Source organism: Odocoileus virginianus, chromosome 6 (genome assembly GCF_023699985.2).
Source record: "Odocoileus virginianus isolate 20LAN1187 ecotype Illinois chromosome 6, Ovbor_1.2, whole genome shotgun sequence".
NCBI lineage: Eukaryota > Metazoa > Chordata > Mammalia > Artiodactyla > Cervidae > Odocoileus > Odocoileus virginianus.
In genome coordinates this window covers 17,357,366-17,369,752 of record NC_069679.1, presented here as the reverse complement: position 1 = coordinate 17,369,752, position 12,387 = coordinate 17,357,366, and the positions used below count along the sequence as shown (strand labels likewise).

At 34.2% G+C, this 12,387-nt stretch overlaps 1 protein-coding gene across 1 annotated transcript; it reads right to left on the bottom strand.

Annotated features, from left to right (window-relative positions):
* Window positions 1-4,004: 4,004 nt before the first annotated feature.
* Window positions 4,005-4,964, bottom strand: LOC110133428 (olfactory receptor 4K2-like). The gene has a single exon (XM_020887320.2). It carries the CDS (start codon window positions 4,962-4,964, stop codon window positions 4,005-4,007), a length of 960 nt encoding a protein of 319 aa, XP_020742979.2.
* Between the last annotated feature and the right edge of the window lie 7,423 nt (window positions 4,965-12,387).

Genomic DNA, 12,387 nt, shown 5'->3' with positions numbered 1-12,387 from the left:
CTCCAGGAGATAGTAAAGAACGTGGAAGCCTGGAGTGCTGCACTCCATGGGGTCACAAAGAATCAGACACGACGTAGCAATTGCACAACAATGACAACAAATTGTGTTAATTATTCTGATTTCTTTATAAGCCTTTGAGGGAAGACAAAACATGGTGGGAATGCAAACATTTGCAACTTGCTAACTCTGTTTAAAGAACAATGAGAAAACTAAGTTAGAGAGGTTAATTAAATTACCCCAAACTGAAAGCCTAGTAAGTGGTGTAGAGCTGAATTTAGGCCCGAAAATCTGGCTTTAATAATGATACTCACAATACCCACTCTAGGGGTTCCATATGTATGTGTGTGTGTGTGTGTGTGTGTGTGTGTATGCAATTATCCTGAAATGTAGTTATCAAAATAAACTTTGAGGACACAGTTTGGGGTTCAACCAATTCCACAGGAATAGAATCTACCCCAGAAATGCCCAAATAGAGCTAGATATTCACTCTTCAGGGATGTCTTACTCATATGAAATGGCTAACTTTATCCCATAATTTTATGGTTCCAATTTTAACAAAGGTTTTTCCAGTAGTCATGTATGGATGTGAGAGTTGAACTATAAAGAAAGCTGAGCGCGGAAGAATTGATGCTTTTGAACTGTGGTGTTGGAGAAGACTCTTGAGAGTCCCTTGGACTGCAAGGAGATCCAACCAGTCCATCCTAAAAGAAATCAGTCCTGAATATTCATTGGAAGGACAGATACTGAAGCTGAAACTCCAATACTTTGGCCACCTGATGCGAAGAACTGACTCATTTGAAAAGATCTTGATGCTGGGAAAGATTGAGGGCAGGAGGAGAAGGGGACAACAGAGGATGAGATAGTTGGATGGCATCACTAACTCGATGGACATGAGTTTGAGTAACTCCTGGAGTTGTTGATGGACAGGGAGGCTTGGCATGCTGCAGTCCATGGGATCACAAAGAGTTGAACATGACTGAGCAACTGAACTGAACTGAATTTTAACAATTTCCTGAAAGGTACCATATCTTCACACAAAGAGTTCTGTCTTTGTAAATCTATCATATTGCTACATGAACAATTCCTTTATACTTTCACAAATCTAAACAAAGTCTTTCTATTGTTGAAACATTTAATAACATGATATATATAAAATGAATAGATGATTGTCACCATTCATTCCCCAGTTAATATTTTAATACATCAAAGTATATATGACTATAAAGCATTTCACAACTATTTTTGGATAAAAGTTCAAGAGATAAACATGTGAATAACATTGTATTGCTTTTTAATCATATATACTCTATTTAAAAACATTAAAAACACTCTATTTAAAAAATCAAATACACTCTATTTAAAAACAACTGCACACTGACCTATTGAACATTGTGTATTTATTATTTTTTCCCTTGCATGCAATCTTGGAATATATTTCAACTTAAAATGAATAAGAAAGCCCCAAAATATAATACTTTTTTTGAAAAATATTGATGTAAAGGGACAACTTTATTTACAGAAATACATAAAAAATTAATAATTGGCACAAACCCAATATTTTAACATTAGTTAGTATTAAGTTAATTGACACATCCTATTAAAACCATGGCTTTAAGTTCAAGTAAGCACAACTATTTATATTCCAGTAACCCTGAAATTTTAATCATGTTTTAAATAACAGCAACAATAACAGTATAATAAGTTAGTATTCATTAACCCTTTTGAGTGCTAAGCACTGCTGGGTCTATGTATATGTGTTTTGATTTTCACAACATCCCAAGTGGTTAAATATACCATAAAATAAGAAATTGAGTTTTAGAAATATCAAAAATACATGCGCAGGGTTGCACAAGAAATAAACTGGTGGGACTAGAATTCAACCTCCAACAGACAGAGCCTATCTATTGCTAAATATATGTCCCTCAAAGACAGAGAAACAGATCTTGTACTTTAATGGATCTCCAGCACCCAACAAGAGCCTTAAGCAGAGTAGATACTCAACAAATGATTATTGAACTAAAATAAAAGTTTTAGACCTGAGGTTTATATTTAAAAATAAAGATGATAATTTTTGCTAAAGAATGTCTATGAGGCAAAAGTAAATTTCTGCCTTAACCATTTTTCATTTGTCTAACTGACTTTGAAGCAAGAAGGAAGAATTTATGATTTGGTTAAAATTAGCAGTATTTCAAATTAAAAATATGATTTCATACCTAGTCTCAATGCTACATTTGTCCCTAAACTGCATATTAATTACCTTCAGATATTAAATATTTGGCTTGGTTTGTGTTGAAGCATGTCAAAACATTAAAAGTCTGAAATAAATGAAAGAAATTATTAATGCCACTTCTTTCTTAGCAAGGCAGGGGCTTGTGTTTTTCTCTTGGAACTTACAAACTGTCCTAATCTATGATGATGGATTGTTTCCTGGACTCTTTTCATATATCTCAGTCAACTCAAGGAGATGCAACCTATCAGTATATTGTTATTCAGAGAAGTCTCAAAGTAGTAGGCAATTTTGTCTAGTTTTTCCATGCCACCCCTTCTAGCAGTGAAAAACTGGAAAGTGTTTTATTGTTTTTCTGCTGTACATCTTAAGCTACAATATTATAGACATTTTAAAACTGAATATCAAGTTTTGTGTTTGACAAATAGTATAAGGCTTATACAATTGTTCTTCAAATACATATTTATTAAAAATGAAGTGCATTTTAAATAGAAGTCTACCTTGGTGAGAAGAAAAAAGGAAATGACATTTTTAGAAACCATTCTGTCCATTTTCCACAAAATAGTTACAACAGGCAATTATATTTATTACCCTCATGTTAGAGATTTAAAAAGGAATAAAGAGGTAAAGTGACTCAGGGTAACACAACTAGGAAATTACAGTCTAATTCTAAGTCTCATGTATGTTTAGAGCAATGAGTTTTGCCCCTTAACAGTGATTCAACCTCTAGCTTTATCAATTCTCTAGACTTTAGATTCTTCAACTGTGAGGGAAATTGATTGACCAGCTGATTTTCAGACTTTCTTGTAATAAAAATACATATTCAACATAATATTTAATATACCAAATTAGGAAGAATTGTGCAATATATTTCTTAAATAATTACCATCTTTCCTTCCCACAGACTACCTTATATTGTATATCCACACTGAGACTAATAATATTTGGGGAAAATTTATTAGGAAATGAAAAATTTATCATGAATTTAATGGTTTATAATTTTTTCAAACATTTAATCTTGGTATTAATAAAGTCATTAGACTTATGATAGCAAGACAGGTTTTGAAAGCCAGTCAGATTTGAATAGTTTACTTTCCATGGTTTAAACTTTACAATTTACATTTGATTAATTATTTGCTATATCAAGTGTGATAATGATCTATATACTTATTAAGAAAGGGTATTATTAAATCTTGTATCCTCTGAACTGTTCTCTTTTCTTCAAAGTTGACTCAGAGCTCAAACAGTTGGATCCACTGAGTCAAGATCGTTCAACAATATTTAAAAGAACTTCTTCATAATACAAATTTTCCACAAAAATATTCCAATGCCATGAAAAGACCTGTTATGCCCAACATTCTTAAGTTCTGCCAGTAGGCAACATCAGAATACCACAACACTTTGAAACTGAGTGAGAATGTTCTGGGTTAAAAGACTAAAGAGCAATATTTTATCTCAGGCTTCTCTAAGAACCTTGATCTACATTTATAGAATTCAGAAGTCTATGAATTCCTGAATTTATGTTCACAATTTTGATAATATGTGCATTTTTCCATAAAAATAACCTATACATTTCAACAGATTTTCAAATGGATCCATAATTGCAAAAGACTTGCAAACGTTGCACTAACATTTAGGCATGATCCTTCACATCCCTCAATTTTAACTTCTGACTTTCATGAATTTAGACTAAATAACTTGAAAGATTTTAACTTTAATTTTCTATTGTTCTGAGAACAAAACTGATGATACTAAATCTCAGATAGGAGATCTCCACTCATTGTACGGAGTATATTGGAGTAGTTTTCCCAAGATTTAAATATTGGTTACTTAGTTTCTTCTTCACAGCTGTTTTCACTTCCTGGTTTCTCAGAGTATAGACAAGTGGATTCAGAAAGGGAGTAAAGATGGTGTAGAAAACAGAGAGAACTTTGTCCACCAGGAAGTCTGTGAAAGGCCACACATAGATAAATATGCAGGGCCCAAAGAACATCAACACAACTATGAAGTGTGCAGTGCAGGTAGAAAAAGCCTTAGATGATCCAGTGGAGGAGTGGTCCTTGATAGTGACCAGAACAGTAATGTAGGAAGTGAGCAAAAGCAGGAAACTTACAAGGGCAATCACACCACTGGTTGAAATCATGAAGATTCCAAGAACATATATGTCTATACATGCCAGCTGGATGACCAAAGGAAGGTCACAGAAGAAACTGTCTACAACATTGGGACCACAAAAGGGTAAATAGAGGGTAAAAGCTAACTGGCTCATTGTATGCAAGAAGCCCACTGTCCAAGAAGTTGCCACAAGCCCAACACATACTCTTTGGCTCATAATTGATGAATAATGGAGAGGTTTGCATATGGCAATGTACCTGTCAAAAGACATGGAGATTAGCAGCACAATTTCAGTCCCAGTGAAGAGGTGCAGAAAGAAGATCTGAGAAATGCATCCTTCAAAGGAGATGGTCTTGTGTTGAGCAAAGAAGTCCATGATCATCTTCGGAGTGGCAAAGGAAGACAGACACATGTCAATGAGAGACAGGTTGCTGAGCAGGTAGTACATGGGGGAGTGAAGGTGTGGGGTGGACAGTACTGTGAGCAAAATCAGGCAATTGCCCAACATGGTCATTAAGTAGAAAACAGAAAACATCACAAAAAGGAAAATCTGGAGCTGAGGAGAATCAGTAAGTCCAAGTAACACAAATTCAGACACTCTGGAATGGTTGAATCCCTCCATTGATCTGCAGGCTCTGGTCTATGATGACAAAATGGTACACAATGACAGAGTTAGAAAATGCGATACTTCTACAATTACATATGAAGGAGTTATGATATCAGTTAATAACTAACTAGAACATTGATTACCTAAAATCTAACTACTAACTATCTCAGTAAATATTTTTCTTTTTGGAACCACTTAACAATCTGTGTCAGATGTCACTACAAATGGAAAGCTTCTTGATTTGATCACCATCAAGTACATGCTGGATTATACTCATCACACACCTATACAAAAATATTCTTTTCTGAATACTGGCTAAGGAGTTACATAATCCATAGTTACAGAAGAAGATTACACTAAGTGATTGTGTTCTACTTAACAAGTAAGGTAAATAAAAATTTTAATGGGGTGAAACTCTCAAAGTTCTCTGTTAAACCAAAAGATGAAATTTATGTTTGACCCACTATTGTTAAACACTGGACATAAATAACAGTTTAGTGTAGTGATTTGAGGAAGCCCATTTCTTATCCTATGAGGATGATAAATGATTTTTCCTCTAAGTAAACTTCTGTTTTCTTAGCTATGAAAAATTGCAGTTTCTTTCTAATTTCATTCATACATTTTCAAATTGTTTTGTTATGATTGATAAGTACTATTTTAACTATTAATATATGAATGATTAATTTCTTAATTCTGTAAAATTACAGATGATCAAAATGTATACCTATAACATATGAGCTATTCTCAAGTTTTTTATGTTATTATCTCATAGAAACATTTTTTTTTAAAGGAAGAGAAAACACCTCCTTTACTTATTCACATGTTACTCGAACAAAGCTAATTTTTTTAGACTAGAAAAAGAAGAAAGAAAAATTATAGGCCAAATCCAGGAAATATATGGATACAAGATGAGTATCAAGGATTTTGTAGTAATAGCATGTAAGATCCTCAAAGCCAAACAAAGCAAGCAAACGAAAAAACCCACATTGATGATGGTATGTCAAAGTGATACCAGAGGCAACTGAAAGGGAAAAAAAGGATTATTTAGACTCAGACTCATTTTTCAAAATTGATTTTTTGATTTACAGCAGATTGGAAATTCTACAAATATCTCCTGTGACCTTGTTTTCCCATATTGGAAGAAAACCTGGCTTCATCCTCATTTACTTGCAAATATTCAAGTTATCCTGTCAGTGTTGATAAATATTTCAGATTTGTCAGGGAACAATATTCCAGAAATCTGAAAACTGAACTATGGGAAAGTCGTTAAGAGGGTTAAAGTGTTCTTAACCTGCTGTGTGACTTTGCTCATACCTTAGTAGCCTCTTTAAGATTTGACCTCTTTACCTATGAGAATTCAATTAGATAGTCTTTGTAAAGTATTAAGCATATGTCTTGGGCAACATTCAATAATTCTCTAGTTTTCAAAATTCAATACTGCTCAGAAATAATCAGCTTGTTTTATTTCATGAATAGTAATAATAATAATTTCAGTAAAAATATTATCTTAGTATCAATTCAGCAATTTAGGAAAAGATATGGGCTTCCAAAATCATTTCATCTTTTTGAGGTTAAATTATTTCCTCTAAAAATTATCTAAGTATCTTGATATATTAAAGACTTTAAAACTTCTCAGTCTCAGATATTTGAATACTTCTTCTATTTCCCTGATTTAATGATGCAATTAGTCATGAAAACACAAAAATTATTATACTTAATTTAGATTTATATACACACATAATGAATATATTATGTATTAATTGCCTGGGAAATCCCATAGACAGAGGAGCCTGATGGGCTATAGTCCATGGGGTCTCAAAGAGTCGGAAATGACTGAAGCGACTAACACACACATACATACACATTGTAAGTAAATAAACTGTTGTCAGTTTTTTTCCTCCTTTCATGTTCAGAAGGAACTCTAAAGGCCTCTCTAACACCTGATAAATTGAGTCACCCATCTTTATGTCTTCATATATATATATATGTATATGTATATATATATGTGTGTGTGTGTGTATTTCCTTTACTACTCTTATTTTTTGCTTATACAGTTATTAAATGAAAATTGTCTGCTACCTGAGGAACACGAATTACAATTGCTTCTCCAGGTTCTTATATTATTTCTGACTTTTAATCTACCATCTGTGCATCAGAAACCAAAAATACCATATCCTACAAGATTCACAAGCCTGCTGGGTCACCGTAGTCCTTAGAAAGCATGAGAAGCCTAGAAATGTGTATATATATTTTCTCCAGTCTTGCTATAAAAGCCACTAAAAATCAGAGACATCTAGGAAGATCACAGATTAGGTACTACAATGTGCTTGCAGTGGGAGTTATTAAAATGTTGAGCTGACTTTTCCCAAAGTTGCAAGAAAAGCTGTGTAGTGTATCTTTGCTCTTTAGTGTGGACTGGCGTTCATGATGAAGCAGTTTTCATTAGAGAAAAAGCACAACTGGGACTGGTCTTTAGAAGACCTTTGAGCAATCATTTAAGGAGCAAACATTGCTCCTTTAATTACAGAAATATTCTCACCTCTATGCCCCAGTGTTCAATATCCCAATGTTGGAAAATCTTTTGAATTAAGGCACATTGTCACCTACATACTCTTGCTCACTTGAAGAATCATATAAAGAAAGAATCCTGCATTAAAGTTTCTGACAGGACATTGAAAATTAGTATAGACTAATAATTTAATGATAGCTGCTACTCAGATGGATGAAATCTGGGGAAGGAAAAGTTGGAAAGTTCAAAGTAACTGGAAGAAGTGAAGGCAGGTACTGTGCAATAGCTTAGAAGAATGGTGTAAGAAATAAATTACACAAATAAACATAAAACATTATGCAGAATGCCTGGCACAGAGAAAATGATGAATAAAACATGGTACTAAGAATAGCAGAGGTGATTATAATATTAACATTATTTTTTGAAATGTTTATGACATAGAAATCAGGATGATACTAGCTGTGGAATCTCAACCCTAAACCAAAACTGAGGGTCTGGTTATATTTACTTGAATGTGAATCATTCATCTGTAGTTTGCACTCCAAACACAACCTTCTTTGCAAATTTCTTCAGTGTTTGAACGGTTTACAATTACCATAGCTAGCCTACATTCTTCATAAGACTAGCAATAGAGTCCAAGAGAATCTTCCCTAGCTGACCACATTCCTTGCACTCTTTGAAATACAAGGAAAAAAAAAAAAAAAGAAGAAACTTTGTTTTAAAGACGTTTTTGTTCTATTTCTGTTCTGTTAAAAGAAATAAAGAAAATGACTTAAAAAAAAAAGCCAACCAACATAACAGTTGCAAAGATTTCAGTAAATCCAAAATATTTGCCCTGGTTTAAAACAAAAGAAAAGTGTGTATAATTATTACTGGTGTTATCCTGGAAAAGAGAAAAGGATTAACAGAAAAAAATAATTGAAATAAAAAGTAGTTTAGGGCTTCCCAGATGACGTTAGTGGTAAAAAACCCACCGGCCAATGCAGGAGATGTAAGAGACAAGGGTTCGATCCCTGAATCAGGAAGATCCCCTGGAGAAGGGTATGGCAACCCACTCCAGTGTTCTTGCCTGGAGAATCTGATCGGCAGAGGAGCCTAGCAGGCTATAGTTCATCGGGTCACAAAGAGTCAGACATGACTGAAGAGCTTTAGCACGCATGCTGAAAGAGCACTGATGGAGTTTGAGGACATAATGAGCTTTCTGTATCTTGGTTGTTTTGGTGATTACATGGATCTATATATGTTAAAATTCATTGAACTGCATACCAAAAGGAACAGAACCCAATTTTACTTTAAATCATTTGTAAAGAAGAATTTTGAAATGCAAAACCAAATAATTCTGTACAGTGACTAGTTACAAAATAAAGAAAACCAATATCTTTCTTATAAAACAACTATTACTTGTTAAAGTATATCATTAAAAAAGAGTCTATTTAGATGAGCAATAGGATATATAAGGTAAATAGGGATAATATTAATCAGAAATTCATCTCTATTGCAAGAGCTTGTGTTATTGGAAGGAGAAACTCAATATGCTTTAGTACATAAATTCCAATAAACTCTAAGTTTCTTTGACTTAAAATTATTCAGAATTTTTCTAGAGGTAAATCAGGTGAAAGTAGTCAGGAAGTAGAAATAGTATTTCTAATAAGCAAAGTACTATAAAATGATGATGTTTAAATAACATAGAAAGAGCATGGAGTACAACAAATTAATGTAAAGGATCTGAGAGTATAAAAAATAGAGACCTGAATATATACAAGAATTTATAACATTATAATCTTTACAGTATTATAACCTTTCTTGACAAAAGGGACTTTATATTTTACCTCAATTTTTAGAAAATATTTTAAGGAAAAAGTACATTTAATTAATAGACGTTGATGGCAATAGTACACATTGAAAGCTATAATAAATGAGATACTTTTGTTTTTTCCAAATAGTAAATCTGTAAAAGAAAGTGAGTCCTACTCTTAGAAACAGCAAAAAAAAATTAAATCAAAAGAATTTCACTATATATCCAAATTTATACTTTGTGACCTAGTAATTGTACTTCTAGAAATCTATTCCCAGAATATGCTCCATAAGAGTGAAAGGTAGTATTTAAAAATATTTTTATATAAAGTCAATATGTAATAGAAAATTCTAAATATACAAATGTAGAAGATTATTTAAATAAATAATAACAAATGGTAATTGAATAATTCACAGTCATTTGAGTTCAATTCAGTTCAGTTCAGTTCAGTCGCTCAGTTGTGTCCAACTCTTTGTGACCTCATGAACCGCAGCACGCCAGGCCTCCCTGTCCATCACCAACTCCCAGAGTTTACCCAAACTAATGTCCATTGAGTCAGTGATGCCATCCAACCATCTCATCCTCTGTCATCCCCTTCTCCTCCTGCCCTCGATCTTTCCCAGCATCAGGGTCTTTTCAAAAGAGTCAGCTCTTCACATCAGGTGGCCAAAGTATTGGAGCTTCAGCTTCAACATCAGTCCTTTCAATGAACACCCACGACTGATCTCTTTTAGGATGGACTGGCTGGATCTCCTTGCAGTCCAAGGGCTTCTAAAGAGTCTTCAACACCACAGTTCAAAAGCATCAATTCTCCTATGCTCAGCTTTCTTTCTTTCTTTTTTTTTTTTTTTTTTAGGAAACTTATTTTTTAAATGTTTATTTCATAGTTCATAAAAAAAGTTTATATGTACAAGACTCAAATAGCAAAGCAGCTATTTAATCACAAATGGACAAGACAGTAGTCATTCAGACTACTGCGGAAGCATATTTAATGCATGCCCTTCAATGTTAGGCATAAATAATTCAAACTATCGGTCCAAATTCTGGATGTTAGATCTGTATCTATAGGACACTTGTAGTCAAATTTTAAGATTGGTAAAGTCAGCTTTCTTTATAGTCCAACTCTCACACCCATACATGACTACTGGAAAAATCATAGCCTTGACTAGACGGACCTTTGGTGGCAAAGTAATGTCTCTGCTTTTTAATATGCTGTCTAGGTTGGTCATAACTTTCCTTCCAAGGAGTAAGCATCTTTTAATTTCATGGCTGCAATCACCATCTGCAGTGATTTTGGGGCCCAGAAAAATAAAGTCAGCCACGGTTTCCACTGTTTCCCCATCTATTTGCCATGAAGTGATGGGACTGGATGTCATGATCTTAGTTTTCTGAATGTGGAGCTTTAAGCCAACTGTTTCACTCTCCTCTTTCACTTTCATCAAGAGGCTCTTTAGTTCTTCTTCACTTTCTGCCATAAGAGTGTTGTCATCTGCATATCTGAAGTTATTGCTATTTCTCCCAGCAATCTTGATTCCAGCTTATACTTCATCCAGCCCAGCGTTTCCCATAATGTACTCTGCATATAAGTTAAATAAGCAGGGTGACAATATACGCCTTGATGTACTCCTTTTCCTATTTGGAACCAGTCTGTTCTTTGAGTATTATGATCTATATTTACTTATTTAAAACATGCCTATAATATTAAGAGAAAAGGACAAATTATAAACTATATGTATAATATGACCCAATTTTTATAAAAATAATAATGTTTATACATGTAAAACTGACAAAATTTTAATATTAGATGTTTCTGCATAGTAGAATTATATGAATTCTCATATTATTCTTTAATTTATTAGTTTGATATTACAAACTCCTTCTTTGTGTTTAGTTAATAGTCAAAACAAACCAATTTTTGCTTTTTCCACCATAGTGGAAAAAAACAGACAATAAAAAAGCATGTGCAACATATGTCCTGTTAAAAGGTAATAAGTGCTATGAACAAAAGTGATGCAGGAAAGATGGGCAGAGACTGTTCTGGGAATGGGTGCTCAGGGAAGGAGTCACACAAAAAGTGGCCTTTGAGGACAGGTCAAATATGAGGAAATTATATAGTAAGTCTTGGCAATATCTTGGAAAAGTAGATTCCTGAGAGAGGAACCATCAAGTCGAAGTTACTGGGGTGGGATTGGGAAGGGTGGGCTGAGATAGCCCAGGATCAGGAGGACAGGAGAACTGAACAGAAGGATTAGATGGGATACATTAGAATAAGAGATCAGAGCATAAAAAGGAATGGGAGTTGGGGCTTATGGATAGGGTCATATGGGCATTTCTAGATCACAAGGAAAGACTTAGCTCTTTAACAGCAAAGTCATCGTGGGTTCTGAGAAGACAGAGATGAGGTGACTGTATTTTAACCAGATCATTCTGGATGTTCTGCTGACAATAGAATAAACTGGGACAAAAACAGAAGACCAATGAAGAGGTTACAGCTATAATATAGGCAAGAGATGATGGTGATTTGGGCGTAGGTGGTAGAATTTGAGGGAGAGATGATGTCATCTGGCAGTTTCATGATGACAGCACTAATCCAGGCTTGTTAATAGATTTGATGTGGAATATGAGAGAAAATACTTCTAAAATATTACAAATCTTAGATTTGGGGCCAGAGACTGGAGAAATGGAATTACAGTGAATTCCATTGGGTTTTGGGGTGGAGAGAGAGGTGCAGTGAACAGCAAGAGTCAGTCTGGGATGTCATGCATGAAGTGAAACAGGACTTGAAAGCAGAGATGTGGCAAGGGCGTAGGCTGCTGGGGAGAGGAGCCTAGCATTCATGAGTATGAAGATTATGGATAGATAGATGGGATTTAAAGACAGGGAAGCTGGATAGCTAAGGAGAAGTTCTCAAAGAAGAATGAAGGAACAGCTGGTGATGTTTGGGGGAGACAAGAAAAATGGAGGGCTTGGGAAGGCAGTGATCCACTGTGTCAGATGCTATTCAGAGGTCAAACATGATGAGACCTGACTAACAATCATTGCTATCACTGGTGATCATGAAAAAAGTTATTTTATTGGCATGACTGGGAGAGTTGAAAAGGAAAAACATTGGAACAATGAACAAGCCAGGATGA

Excerpts from the sequence above, each read along its gene's own strand:
- LOC110133428 (XM_020887320.2), bottom strand. The coding sequence starts at position 4,964 with ATGGAGGGATTCAACCATTCCAGAGTGTCTGAATTTGTGTTACTTGGA.